The sequence below is a fragment of the Perna viridis genome, chromosome 8 (genome assembly GCF_037379345.1).
Source record: "Perna viridis isolate PV_CMFRI_1.1 ecotype Kerala chromosome 8, ASM3737934v1, whole genome shotgun sequence".
NCBI lineage: Eukaryota > Metazoa > Mollusca > Bivalvia > Mytilida > Mytilidae > Perna > Perna viridis.
The window spans coordinates 5,104,381-5,128,067 of NC_142452.1; the positions used below are offsets into that span (position 1 = coordinate 5,104,381).

The 23,687-nt window shown below is 33.0% G+C and overlaps 1 protein-coding gene across 2 annotated transcripts in view; it reads left to right on the forward strand.

The window, feature by feature from the left end:
- Positions 1 to 98: 98 nt before the first annotated feature.
- LOC148609049 (uncharacterized) overlaps positions 99 to 23,687 on the forward strand; it is a 30,412-nt gene continuing 6,823 nt past the window's right edge. Inside the window, exons 1-30 of one of the 2 annotated variants that reach the window (XM_088542862.1) lie at positions 99 to 255; positions 2,001 to 2,140; positions 2,576 to 2,745; positions 3,005 to 3,147; positions 3,435 to 3,514; positions 8,293 to 8,375; positions 8,575 to 8,770; positions 9,413 to 9,495; positions 9,783 to 9,929; positions 10,325 to 10,427; positions 10,854 to 10,996; positions 11,298 to 11,411; positions 11,631 to 11,697; positions 11,926 to 12,032; positions 12,709 to 12,867; positions 13,283 to 13,405; positions 13,885 to 13,986; positions 14,743 to 14,800; positions 15,352 to 15,507; positions 15,852 to 15,931; positions 16,160 to 16,269; positions 16,546 to 16,650; positions 17,009 to 17,087; positions 17,657 to 17,771; positions 18,175 to 18,255; positions 18,790 to 18,899; positions 20,158 to 20,271; positions 21,640 to 21,801; positions 22,272 to 22,400; positions 23,551 to 23,681. In XM_088542862.1, coding sequence (XP_088398988.1) covers positions 200 to 255; positions 2,001 to 2,140; positions 2,576 to 2,745; positions 3,005 to 3,147; positions 3,435 to 3,514; positions 8,293 to 8,375; positions 8,575 to 8,770; positions 9,413 to 9,495; positions 9,783 to 9,929; positions 10,325 to 10,427; positions 10,854 to 10,996; positions 11,298 to 11,411; positions 11,631 to 11,697; positions 11,926 to 12,032; positions 12,709 to 12,867; positions 13,283 to 13,405; positions 13,885 to 13,986; positions 14,743 to 14,800; positions 15,352 to 15,507; positions 15,852 to 15,931; positions 16,160 to 16,269; positions 16,546 to 16,650; positions 17,009 to 17,087; positions 17,657 to 17,771; positions 18,175 to 18,255; positions 18,790 to 18,899; positions 20,158 to 20,271; positions 21,640 to 21,801; positions 22,272 to 22,400; positions 23,551 to 23,681 — 3,446 coding nt within the window. In that variant the 5' untranslated portion in view covers positions 99 to 199. Of the gene's footprint in view, positions 256 to 2,000; positions 2,141 to 2,575; positions 2,746 to 3,004; positions 3,148 to 3,434; positions 3,515 to 8,292; positions 8,376 to 8,574; positions 8,771 to 9,412; positions 9,496 to 9,782; positions 9,930 to 10,324; positions 10,428 to 10,853; positions 10,997 to 11,297; positions 11,412 to 11,630; positions 11,698 to 11,925; positions 12,033 to 12,708; positions 12,868 to 13,282; positions 13,406 to 13,884; positions 13,987 to 14,742; positions 14,801 to 15,351; positions 15,508 to 15,851; positions 15,932 to 16,159; positions 16,270 to 16,545; positions 16,651 to 17,008; positions 17,088 to 17,656; positions 17,772 to 18,174; positions 18,256 to 18,789; positions 18,900 to 20,157; positions 20,272 to 21,639; positions 21,802 to 22,271; positions 22,401 to 23,550; positions 23,682 to 23,687 lie in introns of those variants that run through there. The other variant, XM_088542863.1, reaches the window with a different exon arrangement.

Here is a 23,687-nt window from a genome sequence, read left to right on the forward strand (position 1 = left end):
TGGAAGGTGTATACAAATCAGTTCTAATCATACCTATAGAAGAAAGATTAAAATAAAAACTATGTCAGTTCATACAGGTGCAATACTCGCCATTTAAATATCATTATTTAGTACGTCCAAAGGCCAGTTATATTATCCTTTGATTATGTAATCAGATAAAACATCTCAACCCATACCTAAAAGCATCAGAAAAAACAGGATGGACCATCCATCTAAGTTGGGCAACTGTATTGTCTGTCCTGTCTGTGGTTCAAAGTAAGTTTAATTGGAATTTGCACCAAACAGTAAACGATCAGTATAAAAGAGTACAGTATTCTTGCTTGACAACTTGATAATTCTTTAAAAAAACAGTCTTTATAAAGATTAGACAGAATGTGATTCATTCAAAACCCATTGAATTCACTTCTATTTCTAATTCTGATACAGTTATAGACCACTTACATGTTTAAGTTTGTCATTCGATTGTTGCAATTTTAGATTGTGTATGAAATGTACACTTTGCAGGAGTCAATGTTCTCAATTTCATTTGATTTGGTTGCTTTTAGCGTGAGATGAATGCATTGTTTTTCTCAAAACACAGATCTGAATATAGAAAGGGTATTATCGTTACTTAAAATATAGCATATGTGGACCAAAGAAGCATCGTTTGTTCGTTTTTTTTACCCTTTACACAGGCCAAATTATTTCACACGAATTTCAAACGAATTTCACATGGTTCTCACCTGAATTGGGCAATTAAGCTTTGTGAAATGTAAAATTCGGATGAATAGAGGCTTTACATGAAATTCAAGTGAATTTTTCACATGAAAATCGTGTAAACTGAATTTCACATGAAAATGACGTTAATTTTATGTGACGTTCGCCTGAATTTCATGTGAAGCTTGATTAACATAAATTTCACAAGCAGAATATTTGTCTGTGTAAAAAAACTTTTTTAGAATACTAGATTTTGTTTTGTTTATTTTCAATGTTTAAATCCATTGGTCTTCACTAGCACACTGGCATAGGCAGAAACCGGGACAAGGGGAAGTGTCAATTTATCTATTCATCCGTCTATCTGTCACGCAATGGAATAGTTAGTCAAAATATAACATCATGTTTGATTGACAATTCAATCTATTTTTATTTATCCTTGGTAAAAAAAAACGGGAAGAGAATTTTGATGAAATAAATTATATAAAAACGACAATAAAGATTTACTGTACATGTTTAAACAATACTATGTAAATTCTACATAATAATGTATCCTAAGACTGATCATAATCAAAAAAGGTACACACTTACCCAGCAACTTGAAAATTCACTTTTGTATATTTATTTTACATGGAAATTGATTTTGTGATGTTTTATTGTTAATGTTTTGCTATCATAATGTAATTGGCGACGACGCAGCAATCCGTTGCCATTTCATTAACCATATTCTTAATTCACAATAATGTGTTACTTGCCAGGGATTTACACCAAATCGTCTTACGTAGACATGCCTCTCTATTGCTGTAGTCCTTGAATCTCCTATTTTGTTATCTGTTGTATTTTGTATGTATGTTTACGTAATGTAATCATAACTATACTTTATCAGTCAGTGTAATATAACCACATTTACCCTTTCTGCTCCAGATACAATTCATTCTAATTGATTATCGCTTAGCTATATTAAAATAGTTTAATGCTCTTTAAATATTAGTATGCCTTAATTGTAAAACCTCAGATGGGACATAATCATAATGGACGGACCCTCTTATATCGGATAGATCTCCGATTCACTGAGATGTATACGATATACACCATAAAAGATTTAACTAATCTACAACATCTGTTGATTTACTTTTTTTCTAACGATCCGACTGTTGTACGTTTATACACTCGTGAAGCTCAACCTTTTCAAAAGTTGTCCTTGAAAGCAATTTTACTGTTAATCAGAGAAAACGGTTTGACAAAATATCACATTGCTTTTTACAGCGTAGGATGATTATAAATTAAAAAGAAATACATTTTTCCAGACATTTGTTTCGGAAAGATAACGTCGAAAATGGAGTGTTTGCCGCTAACTGTGAAAGCTGTGGACATTTTATCAAGTTCCGAGTCAAGTCAGATGTCAATTCACAGATCACTCTGACTGTCAACGGTCAGCAATACAAAGGTTAGTGTGTATCGCTTTTTGAAATGCCCAATGTTGTCCATGGTATAAAATAAAAAAAAAACACACTCGTAGTTTGAGATGTTGCACTGGTTTAATGAATACCGCAATATCTTGATTATTCATATACCCAATCTGATTGATAGTTTTGTCTTTAAATTCTAACAAATAGAATGAATATTTTACGATGCGATATTTATAAATTCTTTGGTAACGTAGTGTAGCTAAACTTGTATGTCATTTATAATTTGTTGAGATAAAAGTCATTGTAAAAAAGAATAACAACATAGAAATTACAAATTGCTAAGATGAAGAAAAGAAAGAAGTGTACAACTAAGATTATTGACAACGATGATAGAACATTTCTTTTCGCAAGATCTTTTTTATCGAATCGAAACGAAAACCTAGTAACTAACAAGATACTCCGCATTTTAACAGTTGGAAATGAGTACCCGCCATGGACACCTCTCGTCGACTACCTGAGAAAAGAACGGATATCTACAGGAACCAAGGCTATGTGTCGAGAGGGAGGGTGTGGTATCTGTGTAGTGGAAGCTAAGCTATATGAACCCCTGTCAGATTCAATGAAAAGTTACCCTATCAACTCGGTATATACTGTTATGACTTAGTGTTCTGGTTGGCATAACCCTAAACCAGTATCATGTATTAACATGAAACCAAAGAAAACCACAATTTTGTTAAAGTTACGATAATTTAAGTATCAAAACATTCTTATTACTCACTCTCTATATGACTGTTTTGCATGTCATAAAAACGGTTATAATTTTGTTTTTCCATTTCATAAAGGTTCAACTCAAGTGTTTCGTGCTTTTCTCTCTGTTTTTACTGCTCCTTTATATGTCCTAGTGTCTCTGTCCATTGTTCATGTGTGACGGTTGGGAGATCACGACTGTAGAAGGAATCAATGACGTCATACCAAAACGTCTGGCTAAATATAACGGCACCCAATGCGGATACTGCACGCCCGGACAAGTCATGAACATGCATGCGTACGAAACTTATTGCTCATAATCTAGCATTTTTATTCTTATGTTTATTGAAAGTAACGTTAAGAGAAGTCGAAACTTGAAAAAAGAAGATAGATACTATTTTTGAATATATTCATTCACGGTTATTTCTAAGTATAATAAATATCTAAGTCCTTCGTGAAATTGAAAACGAACATCATTAAAATGGGAATCAAATGTTAGAGATATTCCAAATTAATAACTCAAATAGTTCCAAGTCGAGTATTTACACAGAGCCCATTTGTATGTAAACCCTGTATAAATTGTAGACTATTAAACAACAATAATGGCAAGGTGACGATGAAACAGGTAGAAGATGCATATGACGCCGTCATCTGTAGGTGTACTGGTAAGTGTTGTCGTTATTTGTAGATGGGTATTTATAAGTGTCGCTGTAGATGAGGAGATGTTTGGTGGTCTTGCTAGTGTTGTAGTGATTTGTAAATATACCGGTTTGTATTTTGGTCATATGTGTAGATGCAATAGAAATTATTTTCTTACACTGAATGTTGCCGTTACATGTTCATGAATTGTTAAGTTTGTCATTACCTTAATTGGTATTGAACCGACATCTGTAAAAGAAACAACATATTATTTGGTATATCCATATACCATTGATCAACAAAGAAACAGATGCTATTTATATCAGCAATATCATTTATTATTATTAGGTAGTTTCCAAAATTCCACCGTATTTCATAAATCTTATAGTAAGATAATAAGTTGTAAAATTTTCACCTATTACAAGACACTGCAGAATCTCAAAATTGAGGAATACGTCGCCTCAATTGGAAACATAATTTCAAGGTAATAATAGGTATTGTTGAAGATTACGCAAGGTCATGAATAAAGGGAGAAAAGGACCAAGAACCAAAAGTCGACTCATTGTCAAATTGAAAACGTACCATTCGATCGTTGGTACGGAATCGTATTGACAATCTCAGGTAGTGTGTCACGCCTTCTCTCAACATAGAAACAACATATGAGGATTTGCTTTTACTTTGGATTTCAAACCTTTTCTTGAAAAACTAAAAACCTACAGTTTTTAGAAAATTAGTTCTCTTCAGACTTCTCCACTCTCAACGATTAAACAAAAGGGTCATAGTTCGGGAATTAAAACCACCAAATACCCGACAGTTTATCAACACTTTAATCAACAAGATCATTCAATCCTCTCTATGAAAGCTGGTACTTTAGAAAAAATTACCATCCTACGAACAAACCCGTTATAAGTAAAAACTATCGTAGGGAAAGAGAGGAGTACTGGATACGCAGACTAGGTACTGCAATATCTTACGGATACAATGACAACATCTAAAGTATATTTAACCTTTCAAGTCAATATGACAATAGCATAAATGTGATGAATTTATTTGACAAAAATCCAAGACGGGAAAGTAGTCATGGCCATCGCCACTATACGTCACTTACGTTACATGATGTCTCCATTGATGGTCTCCTTCCTGTCATACAAAATCCTCTTGGACTTCATCACATTGGAACCAAACTTTAGTCTATATATTTCACTCTCCTACACTCCCTTTACAAAACAAGACTTACACACACTCCTGTTTCTGACCCCACCTCATCATTATACATACTTGTTATCATCATTTTGGATATTGGTTTCCACAGACTCTTTAAACCGGTTTGTGTGAAAAGTCAAGATGAAGAAAAACGATCATTTCTTCCACTACCGTTTCTTAACCAAGGTATAGATGCAATTAATTTGGCTAACATCCTCCATCACAAAAACGTTACCAACTCATTCCCCCATATTTCAAAGACCAATCCATACCAATTATTTCATATTCCTATACTTCACCAATTGCATCCAAAATTTTTAATTATAAAAGGATCTTGCCGAACCTCGAGATTGAGGAATCGAAGGCTAAACCACCTGACTGTTCTTGCACAAACTCACCATTCAAATATGGTCACGTCGTTACAGGAGATTTAACCATCATCGAAAACGAATCTCTGTGTAATATCATTTCTAAAGGTCCCAAGTACCGAGAACCACGCTCCATAAATTGGAATTATAACTTTCTTTAAAGTTCTTAAAGCTTTTATGGATGCCGTCGAGGACTATGCAAGAAAATGGATAAAACGAGAATGAGAAGACATTGATTCTCTGTCAGAGTGGTTAAAGGCCGTGAGGTCTTTAATTTTGAAACGGATGAAAATTTTAAGTAGGTCAATGAGCGCCAAGAGTACATCAGTTTCAAAGACCCCAATGCAGCAAAACCATTGTCTACTATACATGACAAGTATGTTGTCGTACCAGCAGACATAGCCAAAAATACCATTGTTTTTGTCTGCAAAACGTTTAACATCCAATGTGTATCATCAGAGATTGACGTAGAAAATAATAGCAGTGATAAGACCTATACTGCTACCATACTCTCCAAGGAAGAGATTGCGGGAAATCATAAATCTGTGCTATCATCTTTTGATCTCTCTACCAAGGACGATGATTGTAATTCTCAACTGTCAAAGAAGGTCTGCAGTCCTACCACAACACTTGTTACTCCCGTAGCGGTATCAATTCAATGTGGATCCTGAATTCAAAAGATCTTTTGGAAACAATCAGTTCAAGACTATTATTTGAATATAATAGCATTAGAACCTATGATTTGTAACACTGTATACTTCTATTCCCCATATTCAGTTAAAATTCCGACTTAAAAACATTATACATCGTTGTTTTTTCCAAAAAGGATGGTATACCTAGATACAAATATATAGTTCTTGGTAGAAATTCCTCATACTTTGTAAGAAATAATTCCAAATCATCTTTCAAATATACAGAGGAAGATGTTTACAAAATGCTTGAATCTTTAATCGACAACATATTTGTCCAGTGGTGGACGTGCTTTTCAACAAACAGTCGGCATTCCAATGGGAACAAATTGTGCTCCTTTACTTGCTGATCTATTCCTTCACTCTTACGAGGCTGACTTTATAGCTGATCTGATCCGAGAGAAAGAATATCGTTTGGCTTTAATCTCAGTTTCCGCAATATAGATGACGTATTATCTTTAAACAATCCTAATTTCGGGGATTTGATACATCCCTTCTACCCCAAGGAACTGTGAAGTCAGCCTCATATCATGACCTACACTTAAAAATCGATGGTAAAGGAAAACTATTGACTAAACTTTACGGCAAACGTGATGACTTTTCATTCAGAATTGTCAACTTTCCTTTCATCTGTGGCAACATCCCTTTAGCACCTTTGTATAGGGTGTTCATATCACAACTCATGCGTTATACCAGAGTTTGCCGAAACAACGCAGATGTTTTGTATCGCGCTAGAACTGCAACCAATAGGCTTCTGGAACAGGGTTATTTTACTACAAGATTGAATTATCACTACAGAAGTTTTATGGTCGTCATCATGAAGTCGTGGATCGTTATGGTGTATCCATCAGCACCATGAAAACTGATTTATTCAACGTTTCATAGTTTTCCTTTCCTCGTTTGCCTACCCCGGATTTGATTTTTTATGAGCAACTCGGCGGGTGTTTCTAGAAAAGCAGAGGACGCTTATCCTACCGGTACAGCTAGTCCTTGCTCCCAGTTTTTAGTGGAGTCCGAGTTGCGCATTTGCTTTTGTTACTTTGTATGTATGATTTTAGTTACTTTATGTTCTTTGTTCTGTATGTCTGATTTCCATGTCTGGTCTTTGTCCCTGGATTACATTCTTTTGATTACTGCTATAACCTTGGTTCCCTCGACTACTCTTTCTTGACACATGACAAATTGAAATCTTGTTGAAAATGATACGTTCGTAGATATCTTTTGCTCATTCGGAAATAAATTTATGTTTTTCTAGGTTAAAATCCACATATTTTACACCTCAGAAGGGTAAAATGTACTGCACAGAAAAACAGATTTACATCATGCCTGATTTTCTCATTTATAACATATTTGTCAGGACATTGTTTTCAGCAACAAGTTGGCATTCCAATGGGTTTTAAATTCAACCATCTCCTAGCAGACTTGTTTTTGTATGTATACGAGACCGAATTTCATCATAATCTCGTAAAAAGAATATATAAAATGTTAAATCCTTTATATTGATGATGTATTGTTCATTAACAACACTTCTGTTGGTAAATTGTAAGCTTTAATATATCCAACAGGGCTCGAGATAATGAAGATTAGGGAAACATTTTTTAGGGGGGAAGGCATCCAAACCTCGAATTCGACAACCGTAGTCACCGCAGTACTAAGATTTATGATTTAAAGATTTAAAGTGACGTTTTATAATTATAAATTTACCTTACGTGTGCAGCAATATAACTTCATCTTCTCCTGCATGTAATGTTTATATTTCACAATCGATTCGCTACGCTAGAGTAAGTACTAACTAATCTGATTTACTTGAACGCCGTATATATCTGCGTAACAAACCCCTGAATCAGGGGTATGATGAAATTCGTCTCGAAAGGTCTCGTATCAAATGTGTCTCAAAAATTTTCTTACCAAATTCTTTTTCAGATATCAGTCCTCGCTTGAACAATACTTAAATTATTCTAAAAGAATGAGCGATGATTGTCTTTTTTTGTAATTTATTCTTTGTACTGATTTACTGACTATTACACTATAGCATGCAAATGCTTTTTTATCTGATATATTAACGTCGCATCGGAAGAGGGAGGTTTGGAGCGCTGTAAAATCTAGATTTAACCCTACATTTCGTTTGAAATACCTGTACCAAGTCAGTGCCATTGCGGTATCAGCCATTTCAGGTGATGTCATATCTAGTTTGTCAGATATATGTTGGATTTGACTTGATTATAGGTCGGATTAGTGTCCAGTAATTTTGTTATTACCCTTGTATCGTATGTAGTGTCGATCACAAAATTTTCCCATCATAGCTTTTTTTTTTTTTATAAAAGCTGTCATCTCTTGACATATCTTAAAGGAACTTTGTTGATTAATAGTGCATCTGTAAAATTGATATTATAATTTATTTATGATAATTAACGCAAGCATTTGTATAATCTGTAACGTCTAAATCAAGTTTCGTTTCATGTGATTTAGAAACGGACCATTTTTAACTTTAAAGGCAGATAAAGTCTGTTTATTTGCAAAACAAAACGTTTCCCTCTGTTTAAGGATATAGACCTATTTTGGATGCTATGAAATCGTTTGCACAGGACTCACCAACGATGAAGAAAGCAAACCCTGTTGATATAGAGGTTTGTTTACTAATGAAATTTAAATATCTATTTCTTGTAATTAAACACAGATCAATATATCAATATATCGAATTATATTAAGCTTTGTTAATTGCGTAATATTTCTGCATTTTTGTAAGACAATTTTCAAGTTAGGAGCGTATGTTATCCACTGTTCACAAAAACAGGATAATGTTTATTTCTGTGAAAATCAAAATAGGAGTTGGGAAAAGCAGTTTGCCCAAAAACAGGTAAGAGATGCCATGGTAAATGCCACACAAAGACAGGCCAGGAGTTAAGGGTTGTAGGCAGTAATATTGTATGGCAGAGACCTACTATGTTGGATCAAGTCTTCCAGATCTTCACCAGTAATCCAGGAAAGAAAATTAGACTCGTGTTTGGGAATACAGGAACAGGTAAATATTTTGATTTGCTGTGATCCCTCAGGAAAAATCTGGTTTCTTCGTGAATTTTTTAGGTATGATCGTCTACTTTTCTGATTTTTGTAGTGATATGTGCACTAATTTTGACAACTTTTAATGTTTTTGAATATATATTCCAAAGGAACTTTAAGCAATATTTAATACAAGTTGATCTGCAATCGAGGGAACATTGAAATGCATTTGATGTAGACAACACCACTACTTTTTATACCATGTCTAAAAAATGTACTTATTCAGTAATACAGGCCTGCTACCGTGAACTGGGAGCAAATACTCAAGTGTAAGAATGTTATTCATTGTGTGGAACATCATAAAATCCTCAGACTTGAATGAAATAAAGCTTTTCTCAAACGTTTTGATTTAACATATTTTGGCACACAGGCCTGATCTACCACAGACAAAGTTTGATAAAAATAACCAAATGAATAATAATGAATAATTAATACCATTATAAATACCAAACAAAATGCATAGGAAATTGCAAAATGATGCAAATACACAAAACGTACAAACAAACAATAGACATAACGAACAAACTAACAGCAATTAAAGAAAAGTAGACGACTACAAATTAAGTACGATTTATCTTTAAACGTCTTGTACAAAATGTTACAGGTGTTTACAAAGCAGAACTCCAACCATCAAACTTTGATATACTAGTTGATCTAAGAGGAATACAGGGATTGTTTAGTGTCGATGTAAGTCAAATATATTGTCAGAAGAATTAAATGAATTAACTAAATTAAGAATTAATATAGCAATGTTGTACATTTTACAGTATCAGCGGGAGTTTCATACGCACAGTATTTTAGACGACTAAATATGAATATAATTTCTTTTCCCAAATGAGACTAAACATGTCTTTCAACGATAAGTTTTCTTTTTCCGTTTCATTTCAAGAATTACACACAATATTACTTTTTACAATGTGCTTTGAAGTTCGCTTTATGTCTTTTACCTTAATAAGAATTCTCATTCATTACAGTTTGATCCTACAGTCGTACTAGGAGCAGGGTTGTCAATCAATCAACTGATTGATATCTTTAAACGGTCAAAATTAAAACCAAATCTAGGACACCTTGGTGATATGGCCGAAATGCTGCATAGAGTTGCTGGAAACTCCATAAGAAGTGTATGTATACAAAGAGCATTGCTAATTTAGTTTTTGGTGGCCGCAAATTACGTTGGATATACATCCATACACATCTTTATTTTTTATGCTATATTTCATGTGTTTCAAGCGATAGTCATGTATTCTTTTTGTTTGCATACTGCCTGATTCTATTTGACCAAAAATATTTTTTTAATGAGTGTTGACAAATAATGTGTAAAAAGGTTCCTTCGTGATACAGCTACATTAAAACAACAATTGAATAAGAATGTAAACCAAGTACATAAGCTCAATATAACCGTGAATTTGAAATATTGAAAACTTTCTTGTAATTCTTATTTATTACGTGATTGGTCATATGATGTATTTACTGGAAAAGGCGCTGACAATATCTTTATTATATTTTATACTTCCAGTTAGGATGTTGGGCAGGTAACTTGATGATGAAACACCTCCATCCAGAGTTTCAGTCAGATGTTTATGTCACTTTGGAAGTTGCTAATGCTCAACTGATGATTGGTAATATATTTTTATTGTTTAATCCAGATCGGCTTTCTCTGTGCGTCTACATTTGAAATTCATTTCGTACATTATCTGTAAGATTTCAACAAAAATGTAATTCAAGAAAAGGAAAGCAATTTGACACAGTCTTTTAATAACAGCCTACGTTTTACCATTAAATAATAGACTATTTCCATATCATCTATAACAGAGAGTTCATTATTACTATACAGACACTTCCATCTGCCTTTTATTTTGGCCCACATCTCTAAAGAGACAAAAGAGGAAAGCCCCTACAGATTGCTCATGATGAAAACGAAACTTGGAAATCTCCTTTTTTAGCCGTTTGTATGTTTGATTAAGCCCATATATCGTAAAAACGAAACAAACATTAATTGATTGTATACTTTATTTTCTTTTCTTATTTCCGTGACTCCTTGACAGCCAGTAGCAAAGGATCAGAGAATGTCCCAATCAGCCAGTTTCTGAAGTCAGACATGACAAATAAAGTGATAGTTTCTATGATCTTACCGCCAATGACTGATGATTACATATGCAGGTTTTACAAAGTTGCACAAAGAGCAGTGGTAAGTATATATGCATTTATTTTGTTTTAACTTTTACTATTCAACTGCTTAACATATATTTTTCAATATCTTAACACAATGAAACAACTAAATGAAAGAAATATATTCCTACCCAAAATTTCTTCCGCGATCATCCGTGTCAGTTATTAGCGATATCCCATTGAAAATCGACAACAACAACAGTATTACCAACAAGAACAGAAAAGCAGCATCATCAACATAAAATGTTTGAATTAGATATCGACAATCGATGATTGATTTCATGCTTTGATCACATACATTTGAATTTTCATCCTTTAAGAATTCACATTCCTATATTAACGCTGGAATACGAATGAAGATAGACAGGACGGCAGGGAAGTTTACAGTTGCAGAGAAACCATGTATAGTCATCTCTGGTGTTTCTAAAGACTTTGTAAGTCTACATTTCTCAAAAAGGATTTCATTTTAGTGAATGTCAAGATCACATTTTCATATAGTTAAAAAAATACCGTTATAACTGTATATTCAATTAATTTATCAACAAAAAGTAGATATATGGGGAAAAACAATGGCAACGATAATAACTATGTTAATTAAGTTGAAGTATATATAATGTTTTCTTTGAAATGTATTTATTTCCTTTATGCCATAGGTCCATGCTGCACAAACAGAAACATTCCTGCAAGGAAAGAACTTGGGTGATGTGTCCGTTGTACAAGGTAATCATGATGAATTATTATCAAAACTTATTCAACAATCTTAGTTAGTGACAAACGGACCTAAAACCCGATATTTGTTTCCGTTGTTTAGCATATAGAATTACAGTTGTACTTTTATATTTGGATCAGTGCAATGCCTAAAACAACAAATTTGACCAAATGAATGTAACTAGAAAGTTTATAATAATATAACTACTAAAATTGGCCTTTACAATAATTTCCTTTTAGGTGCTATCGGTACACTATCCAGTGAGGTAAACCCAGATCCAAACATAGATGCTGTGGAACCGAGTACTGCCTACAGGAAAAATGTTGCTCTGGGATATTTGTACAGAGTATGAGTATTATATTTCTTAAAATCATTTATATTATCCTGATCGTTAAATAGTCCCTACTTCGGTCAATATAAAATTTAAAATTATAATATTGTATGCACAAAAACCGTTTAATCAGATAAATACAAATCATGTTATCAAATAAAAACGGTGTATGCATTCATTTGTCACTTATGTCAGCCTTCAATTCTGCCAGAAATGCATAATATTACCTTTTCTCATTGTGAAACGACATTCAACACTCAAAATGGTAACCACTATTTGTTTGATACCGATCTTTTTCATGTTGTCTTTATGGAGTAAAAATTTGAAGTTACCGTTCTGTTAACCTTTTAGACACGGTATGTGTTATGTTCTGTTTCTCTAATGATATTCTACCTTTACTTTGCAATGAGTAAAATAATATGTGACCTCTGTCCGGCATGACTTGTTTGATTAAATTTGAAATTACAATAATCAGCATAACCTTTACAAGAGAGGGGAATTATTTTCTTATGCCAGTCTGAGGGTAAACATTAAACAAGCTTATTGGAGAACTCTCAGACCCTTATAGTGCACACTAGATGAGATTAATAAAGACAAATCTATTCTCATGGGTTTAGACATTATAGAATCACACGAAAGTTTCTAATGATTAACCTTATTGTACAAATACGCCTCTTTCCCTTCCCTTTAGTATATACTTGATATACTGGGAGACGCCGCAGGAATGGTTTACAGATGTGGTGCCAAATCTTTAGAGAGACCATTATCAACGGGACAGCAATCCTATGATACGAAACCTTTAGAATGGCCACTTACTGAACCATTTATGAAACTTGAAGCTGTAGACCAGGTGACGTCATATAGATAAAAGTTTGTGTTTAAGCAATGTCATTGCTCTTTGAGACATTATTTATAAGGGAACTTGAAATCAGATTTGCATGTAATTTGCCACGAAGTAGTTAAAACGACATTTTTATTAGATTTCAAAAATAAAGCAAATCAAAGAAATATTTTGCCAGGTTTTTTAGGATTGTTTTTAATTTTTGACCTGGTTATGCAGAATAACTAACTTTGCTGCAGTTTGCGATTCATTGCCCGCTAATTAGGCATTATATAAATTGCGTACTACGGACCGTTAATAACGTCACGGTATCAAGTAAGTTCATGAGAAAATTTAATTATATAGATTACTAATTAGAAAGTAAAGGTAATAATAGATCACATCTCAACATAAATTGTATATGTAACATTTGTTAGTATTGTAGGCATCTGGGAAGATCGAATACATAAATGACATTGCCGAACAACAGGGAACACTACACGCTGCCTTTGTTATAAGTACTATTGGCAATGCAAAACTTCAAAACATGGATTCGTCAAAAGCTCTGGTATATATAGTGATTAAAACAAACTGTTGGAACTTGTCTTTTAAGATAAGTAAAACAAGTACTATCTTTAAAACTAAAGATGGCCGACGCAGTAAAATTTGTTCCTTTACTTATAATTTACTACATTTCATTCAGGAAATAAAATATGGCACGCAAATTTAATTTTCGATACAGTTTTTTCCAACGCCACAAAGTTATTAGTATTCGGCCAATCAGGAAAAATAATTGCGATTAGGTGACTTGTGTTTCCATGGAAAGGTGTCTTTATGGTCAAATGGTAAAAAGCGAAACTGTAACGACTGCGTCGGAAAAAATGCATTGTGTTCAAAGGTCTTGTCGCTTCATTTTATTTGACTTTTATATATGATTTTTTTTCTTACTTATTTTTCTCATAAATTCTAAATAGTATTGCCGATGATAAGAGTATATTTACAACATCAAGCTATTTATGGATGCGATGATTTTAACAATCTTTTAAGGCTATGCCTGGAGTTTTAAAATTTATCACCGCCAAAGATATCCCTGGTGAAAATAATTGCTCCTCACCTGACGCAACAGACATGCCAATTCAGCCAGAAGAAGTAAGAATAAATAACACCATTGTAATAATAAATGTATGATTTAAGTTTTGTTTTACACTTAAGACATTATAGTATTGCAAACAAAAGAAAGCTAGTTTCCGTTGACAATATTAATCGGTAAAGTACACTTACTACAAATCCTTTTTAGTATATATATATATATATATATATATATATATATATGTGTGTATTACTAAGGAATTGTGTTGTCCTCTTCCATTTGAAACTACTATGGCTAAAGACTTCTCCTGTCCGTCGAAATATGAATTCATGGGCACAACATTTGAATGATCTTCTCTTATGCTATTCCATCACTTAGGACAAAGAAAGACACTTTCTTAACTTCGGCCCAGAATGTCAACGTTCAAATTTAAATGCACTTTCTGAAATGATATTTATTTCTACAGAAATTGATTTCTAGGCACAACTTCTTACCGATTTGTGCTATTTCATGAAACGTATTCCAGGTACCGAATTTAGTGCAAAATTGACAAGATTTATTTCGGTAAGTGATTCAAAACGCGAGGTCAAACACAGTCTAAGAAAATGTTTGTAGAAAATATTTGTTTTCAGGGCAAAACTTCTAACAGTTTTTGTAAATTTTCATGAAACTTGTAACAATTGCGAGTAAAAAGACACAGCTGTTTTTTTTTAATTTCCTCTAACCTTCGACTTTAAATTAAATTTTCCTAGAAATAGAACACTGCTCGTATTTTTATGCTATAAAGTGATTCATGATCGACGCCGTTTTTCTAGGTTTTGTGCAGTGGAGACATAAAATATGCAGGACAGGCTCTCGCAATGATAGTGGCGGGTAAATATGAAAATACCTACTACCAGTTATGTCAGTATACGTGTTTTCAGTTTTAAGTATATGTTTGTTATTACTCTGATTCTCTTCTCGGTTAAACTAAATTTACATGTATAGTGTTAGTTCGACTTTTGCTATACACGATTTGCTTAAATCTTATTTGAAATCAATATTAATAAATAACGTACAATAACAGCATCACATCGAACTCGATGTTAAACGATTTTTCATGATGTGAAAAAGTAATCAAGGGACAATTCAACAGAATGTAATCCAGGGACGAAGTCCAGACATTGAAAACGATCAAAAGAGGGAATATGTTTTTATCATCGTCCATCAGTCTTTCAGTTGATCTTTCCGTCATCTCTTTTTTTGTTTGTTTTCGTAACATATTTTTTCCTGCAACAAATGTTTCTTCTTTGACAATTTTGTTTATATTTTGAATGCACCAAAATTTTGACGCGGGGGTATCACTATAAGTTATTGTTCACAGTTCATTTGCTCAGATCGGTTATAACTGATAAATCGTGAACAGAAGAATTTGTGCATTGTAGAAAATGAAGACATTGCAAACAGGGCAGTAAGTGAGGTAGTAGTGACATACTCCGATCAGAAACCTCCTCTACTTTCAATAGACGACGCCATAAAAGCCAGGAAAGTTTATCCATTACCACCACCACTCGACAAATTTGCAAAGGGGGATGCTCAAAGTACGATTTGTGTTGTAGAATATGTAGAACAGTATTCATTAGGTCTTAGATTGTTGGAGACATTTCGGAGTGTTTTATGATTTTGAGGAGGGGCCGCCTTTTACATTAAATGATCGTTAAACTAATATAATTTTTAAACTCAGATATCAGAATAAGAAAAAAATAATAATACATAATTATTATCGTTCTATTTTTCGTGCAATAGAAAAATTGTTTGACGGAAACAAAGAAAAAAAGTGATTTGTTTGGTTTGGTTCTTTTGAACAAACAAAGTCAGTGTATAAATATTCAAAACAATTCCCTGTGTCAACATTGTAATTTAAAGATCAACTATTTCCTTACAGCTGCAATAAACAATAGCCCAAAGAAAATTACAGGAACAATTAAGGTTGGCGAGCAGCAACATTTCCAAATGGAAACACAGGTATTTTACATGGCACCTCTATATGACAACTATAGTAAAAGTGTAATGATTCTAATGATTTTACATTTCATAACTTATTCCAAATTTTAATATAAAAATGAAAAGAAATATGCACCTTGAAATCTTCAGCTATTGAGTCAAATTATAATATCAAGTTTCTTGCACCAAGAATGAAACTCAAAACTGGATTGCTTTTTTGATATCCAATCTATGAGAATTAAACTTCAGATTGCATACTGTACCCCAACAGACACAGGTATGGATGTAAAGACATCGACACAGTGGATAGACCATGCACACAAAGGTGTGGCTCAGGTGTTAGGCATTCAGCAGAGCAGGTATTAATGACCTTTTTGTGATAAAATATCATATTATGCCTTCAACTCATGACACATTGAATCATGTTAAATTTAAGGAATTTTTCAGAAATGCGATTTGCAAATTTTCCCCTACGAAACGATTTTTTTTTTTATAAAAGGTATAGCTACCTCGAGTCGCATCTCGTAAAAGTGAGAAACGGTGAACCGATTGATCAACTGTACCACCACTCAGATCACATCACAATGTCTGTTCATGGTAAGAACAAGCTTATATTTAGAAATATCGTTAAACAGGATAAATGTCAGTGTTAAGAGACTTGGTGGAGCTTATGGATCCAAAATATCAAGAAATACTTTGGTAGCTGCAGGATGCGCTGTTGCTGCTCATATAATGAAAAGGTATAAATAGTTTGTTGGAAGAGAAAGGAAGAAAAATATTTATACAGTATTAAACATTAACATTTACAATGAGATTATTTAAGTTCAGTTTAGTAAATCTTTGTCGTTAGAAATATTATAACATTACTTTACGGTTTGTGGCGCTTACTATCAAGATGAGGTATTGTTTTGACAAAACAAAAACCAAGAAACTATGAATTCAAATACTTATTTATCGTGGTTATCTATTCCATTTTTTACTGTATAACTTGTCAACATATATGAAATGTCAATTGGGTTCAATTTTATATACTAATACCATTAGACAAAACGAAATGAAATGTACTTTTGGATATTTGGAATTGTATTTTTTTTCCAGACCAGTTAAACTTAATATGGACTTTCATACCAATATGGAGATGTTAGGCAGGCGCTTCCCTTATAGAGCCGACTATACGGTAGGAAGAAAATAGTAGACGGTTCTTTAACTATTGTGCATGTATAATGCATATTATGCAATGTTTTGAATCATGTTCAATCCTTTTGTTCATATAACTCTAATTGTAGAATAAGAAGACAAACGAATTACTGAACATGATGGTTTCACTAGGAATGAACAACAGTACACTGATGACTAATATTATTCGTTTTGGAACTTGCACTATGAGACAGATGGTATAAATACGGAAGAAAAACATCTAATATAAAATTCTATGAACCACTGACAATTGACATAAATATTCAAATGGTTTTCCTTCAGTTTTAATTGTGAAATTAACGTCACAAACCTTTACAATCAAACACGTCTAAACCAAACTAATTTTGGAATTTTTTATTTTATTTTGTTAAGACAGGTTAACAAGGTACATATTACATTTAAACTGATATAAAGGGACTTTAAAATGCCGAGTTACGACAGGTTCTCGTATGATTCAGGGTTAGGTTTAAACATTTCATTGTGTATAGTCGAGTCATTTTTTCTTGATTCGTTTTAATTCAAATGTCTGTATAAAGTGTCTGATTTTAGGTAGGAGTTAGTGAACAAGGATTGCTAAATGGAGTGAAAATTGACCTCATTACTGACTCAGGCTACATAGACAACGAAATAGCACTCGGTGCCATGTTTGACTATATTGACAACGGTAATGTAAGAAAATGGAATTACCAAAGCAACTGACGCACAGTCAGAATTTGATTCTTTTTTTATGTTTCAAATTGCATAAAAGTTTGATAATTCCAATATGAAATCTATTTTGCACTAGATACACTTAGTTCATGACTGATTACTTGTTTTCGACTATAATTGAATAATTACCAAAATATTGCAAATTGTTGAACTAGAACATGCACTAAAAGGTGCCTGAGTGAATAAAAATGAAATACAAACATCTAATGATCTCTTTCTTGTACATGATACAAACATGTAACGCTCTTTCTGAAGATGAATATTGAACATATACATTGTAGTTTAAACTTTCTGCCTGAATACTTAGAAATATGAACATTATGATTATGTGTATTATTTGTACATTTTCTTTACACCAGCTTACTTTTGTGCAAATTGGGAGTTAATACCAAAGTTATGTATGACAAACAAACCAATGAATACATTCTGTAGAGCGCCAGGTTGGTATTATATCTCGTCGACTTAGATTCCTCAAGTTTTATCCAAAAAGCACGTGGAATTGAATACAATGTTTCAAATTCAATTTGTGTTTTGAATGGAAATATTTTGTATCACATTTGTATCATTGTTTAAATTGTATTTAAAAAAATCTTATATTCTAATTTAGAAAGAAAAAAACAATTGCTATTATTTCTTTATCTTAAAGTTTGAAGAAAATTCTAAAATATTTATTATCTACCGTATATCAAATTTTCTTTTATTATTTGCTTCAAGACTCTTTAGGCCACAGTTCTAATAAAATAGTGATAACACATGACCAGTATTTCGTGCAACACACAGGCTGCTTCTATTAAAACATATGAAGAAATTAATCCTGTTAGAATCGCTATTGCTCAGGGTAAAACAATGAGACCTAATTAGCCAGCCCATGGCAAAACACTAATAGAACGGAGTTTCTATGATTTATTTCTGAAGTATATAGGCATATGTCTTGCAGGATGTATTACATTTTCTATCCATTTCTGTTTCAAAAGGTTCCACTCCTGCTATATTCGTCATTGAGTCAATTATGGAACACATTGCGAAAGAATTAAATTTAAATCCTCTGGAACTCAGGACACTTAATCTTTACCAGAAAGGACAGGTAAATATATACGTAGTATATACTGTATGTAAAGGAAATCTTGTTATTTTAATTGAGTTTATTTAAAAAAAATGTTTTGCGTTAAAATACAAAATTGAAAAGCGAATAATTCCTTCAAGTGCCAACAAGTTTTCAAAATCACTCCGTTAAAAGTTATCATTACTTTATAGCAAACAGGGGAAAAAATCACAACTCATATTTAAGAAAGAACAATGATCAATGTAGAATAATTAAAAAAGACACAAAATCTAAAGATATATGAGCCAGAATTTTAATGTAAATGCAAAAGACTAATCAAGGGAACCAAGGTTATAGCTGTAATCAAAAGAATGTAATCCAGGGACAAAGACCAGACATGAAAAACAGACATATACAACAAAGAACATAAAGTAACTAAAATCATACGTACAAAGAAACAAAAGTAAATTAGCAACTCGGACTCCACTAAAAACTGGGAGCATGGACCAGGTGCACCGGTAGGGTAAGCGTCCTCTGCTGTTCTAGAAACACCCGTCGAGTTGCTCATAAAAAAGTCAAGTCCGGGGTAGACGAACGAGTAAAGGAAAACTATGACCCGTTGAATAAATCAGTTTTCATGGTGCAGATGGTTACACCATAACGATTAGGAATTATAATCTGTATGATGTGCAGTGAACCAATATTTTCTATTTTTACCTGTCGTCCCCGAGAACTTTCACCAACCCAGTAGTCGGACTTGTCTGCCCCCGAATAATATCATATTTTATCTACCCTATTTATGAAATCTTGCAGTATTCGAAATTTAAAAATACGTAAATCACCGAGGATTCATTGCATATGGTAGAGCCTCTCGCTGATGGATTTGGCTTCCTCGTTCGATAGTTTTGGTCATGAGTACTTCTTGTATACAACTAATAATTTGATTATGATCTTCCTACACATCTGATTTTAATGCTGCTGATGAGGCGTTACTCCTTGAAACAGCATGTCGAAATTTACAATATATAAAACTGGAATTTTTTATATTTAAGTTTTTTATGTAAATTGATAAAAAAAAATCAGGGAAACCTTGTTTGGGTAACTTCTGTAATAAAGTTTAATGAAGGAATTCAGTTTTCCCATTACAAAAAATCGAGGTACACGTCATGAAGAACAAAAAATCGAGGTACACGTCATGAAGAACAAAACATCGAGGTACACGTGATGAAGAACAACACATTGAGGTACACGTCATGAAGAACAAATTTCTCAAAAACTTTAATGAGCTTTTTTTCTGTAGAAAACAACAAGTGATAGACCACTCGATTACTGTAATATTAGACAACTGACGTCAGACTTCACACAATCGGCTCAAATACGGCAGAGACAACAAACTATTGATGCTTACAACAAGGTATGTAAATGAACAAATAAATATAAAGGACCTTTGAGGCTACCTATAATGTATGTTGATATTTAGCGGATATAAAGGAGCACTAAGGCTATCAACGAGGTATTTTGATAACCGTCGGACAAAAATGCTCATCAGGCAACATACAATTAGGCTTTCTATTAGAAATGAAGATGCTGATTCATCAGAAACCAGACCATTGTCGCTGTCAACAATGTATGCTGATAATCAACATTCAATACACTATTTAAGCCTTCAATAAGGAGTATTGCTTTAAAATTTTAAAATGTGTTGTTAAAATGACTTCTAATATACCTGTTCAAATACTATTTCCTGCCGTTTGGATTATTTTCTATTATAATGAAAAGATTGAAAACGCAACTTGCTTTTTTTCACTGCATAAAGTTATTATGGTATGAAAACCTGGAAAACAATAACAACTTTAGTGTTGAAAGCTATCAAAGTAATTTCACTCTACATGTAGAAATGTTATGACATTTTCAATTGTTTTACCGCCATGAAAACTGTTAATGGTCTTATTAAATAAATATGTTCTGCCTTATCAACACCAACACTTTAGTATCATAAATAGAATTATGAAATTCTTGATAAAAAAGGGCCTACAAATAGCTTCCAAAACATTAGTCATTTTGGCATTGCAAATATTTTTCATTTTAGTAAATTTCAATTTGCAATCACAAAACAATGTACTTATGAGTAAGTATTTTCACTCAATTATAAAACATTAACTAAACTCTAAAAATATTGTTGCTACAAGTCATCACTACAGAAGTTTTATGGTCGTCATCCTGAACTCGAGGATCGTTTTGTCCATCCTTTCATAGTTTTCATTTCCTCTTTCGTCTACAACGGACTTGACTTTTTATGAACAACTCGGTGTGTGTTTCTAGAAAAACAGAGGATTATCTTACCAGTGCACCTTGTCCACGCTCCCAGTTTTTATTGGAGTCCTAGTTGCTAATTTGCTTTTGTTACTTTGTATGTATGAGTTTAGTTACTTTATGTTCTTTGTTGGGTATGTCTGTTTTCCATGTTTGGTCTTTGTCCCTGGATTACTTTCTTTTGATTTCCGCTTGAACCTTGGTACATTGATTACTCTTTGGAAGTATACACATATCTAAGGGTGTATTTTTGCAATGTTTAGTATATAAATTTGCATAAGACAGGATTTAAAAAAGTGACTATTTTTTAAAATCATTGTATCATGAATGCGCAAATACGGACATGAATACAAACTAAAACTGGCTGTATTATTATTATGAAGTTGTCAACCTATCCAAAGCGTAAATTTATATTATCACTTAAATGAAACTTAAAGGAATGCCAGCATTTTTTGAAAATCTTTTACAGGCAAATAGGTGGAAAAAGCGTGGCCTTTCCGTAGTTCCGATGAAGTTTGCAATTTCCTATTACCTAGCTCATTACAATGCCATTGTCAACATATATGCCGGAGATGGCAGTATCTCTGTTGCCCATGGAGGGATAGAGTGTGGACAGGGGATTAACACTAAGGTATATATGTCTGGTGACACTCTATAACCCATGGAAGAATGAAAAGTAGACAGGAGATTAACAATTAAGAATATATGTCTGGTGTAACTGTATAGCCCGTAATTGGATAGAAAGTGGATCGATTAACACAAGGGGGTAAATATTTGGTAAGGCACAATAGGCAATTGATGGAAAGAAAAGTACAAGGGAATCAATACTAAGGTGAAACTCCATTTTAGAGCTGGAACATTTATAGCTTATATGCCTCGATAGAAAGGATGTATGTAGGTTGGATTAAAGAGTGGGATAGCTCATTTTAGGAAAAATAGTCAATAGTTTCCATCACGGTGGTAGTGGAATAAAGTTGTTATGACCCCGAAGATAACGCATGGCGCCGACAACATGTACATATCTTTTAACTGTGAGGAAAACCTGAAACATAAACAGTGATTGAATCAATTATTAAAGATTTGTTTTCTGTTTATCTACAGGTAGCCCAAGTGTGCGCTTTTGAGTTAGGAGTACCGACGGATATAATTACTGTAAAGGCGAACGATACGACTGCTAATGCTAACGATGACGTTACAGGCGGAAGCATTAGTTCAGAGTTATGCTGCTTGGTACGAGTGAAGTAAATTTGAATATAATCATGTTTTGTTCTGTGAATATTTGGTGACTTGTGAAATTCATATTTGTTGAAATCACATATACAAAAAAGTAAAAACACGTCTCTTTCTTCGACTTTGACCTTCTTTGACCTTGTCTCTGTGGTAGGGATCGACAGTTGTTGTTAGTTTTCTCCTCTATACCTTTTGCCCCTGACGTAAGGCAGAAAATTTGGGCTCATATTTATATTTTTTTTATTTTCAAGTTCAAGTTCTTTATTCACCCAGACATTCGGGTAAGAAGAGAAACATATTATATAGCATATGGACAAAGTAATGGTGAATACAGTTGATATATGGTACAAATCTAAAGAAATTTCTGCATTCAATATTTAAATAAATATAGCATTTACGTTGCAAAAATATAATAAACCTTTCATTTTATCAATATTCGGATATCTAGTATAATAAACAGGAATATATATTCCTGCCAATTTCAATAAGAAGATTGATATTACAGCATCTTAGTTTTGTAATAATTTTTCTCTTTTAGAAATAATTTTCAATCTCAAAATCATTTTTGAATGTCATATAGAATTCTCCTCTTGAGGAGTTATCGATATCAGAATGCCCTTTTTTGTTTTATTTGTATTTTATTTGTTTGTTGTTACCATTTAAAAGTGGCTATTTTTCACTTATTCATTATTCTTGTTAAGGTTTAATCAGAGCCACGTTGCAAAATAATTTGTTTTCCTTTCGTCCTATTTCATCAAATTGTTAAAGCATTTTATGAGACATTATACAGACAAATATTTCAAAATTAAATAAAAATGCACGCGGAGAATTTGAAAAATAATGTTACAGTTTAAAATGTTAGACAGGGAGGATACTGTTTCGTTGCAAGACCATATGCATTATTTTTAGTGTCTTTCTTTAATCCAGTAGTTTTTTTGTCCCCGAGAAGTCATCAATATTGCCCATAGATGTTCCTGCCATTTAAGTTTACAACGCTAAAAGTATTTTCTCCCCTTTTGGCAATTTGAAAAGCCCCCTTTTTGGCAATTTGAAAAACCACATGAAATTGCTGAGTGTCAAAATCATATTTACACACACAAAAAAAAATCGTCATCCTACACTAACTTGTTATAATGATATATGTTTGTAGGCAGTTCAGAAGTGTTGCCAGCAGTTAATGGGACGGATCGGTCCAGTGAAGGCGAAGATGACTAATCCTACGTGGAAAAAACTAATAGAGAAATGTCAGTTGGAACGAGTCGATTTATCGGAACGTCACGTGTATGT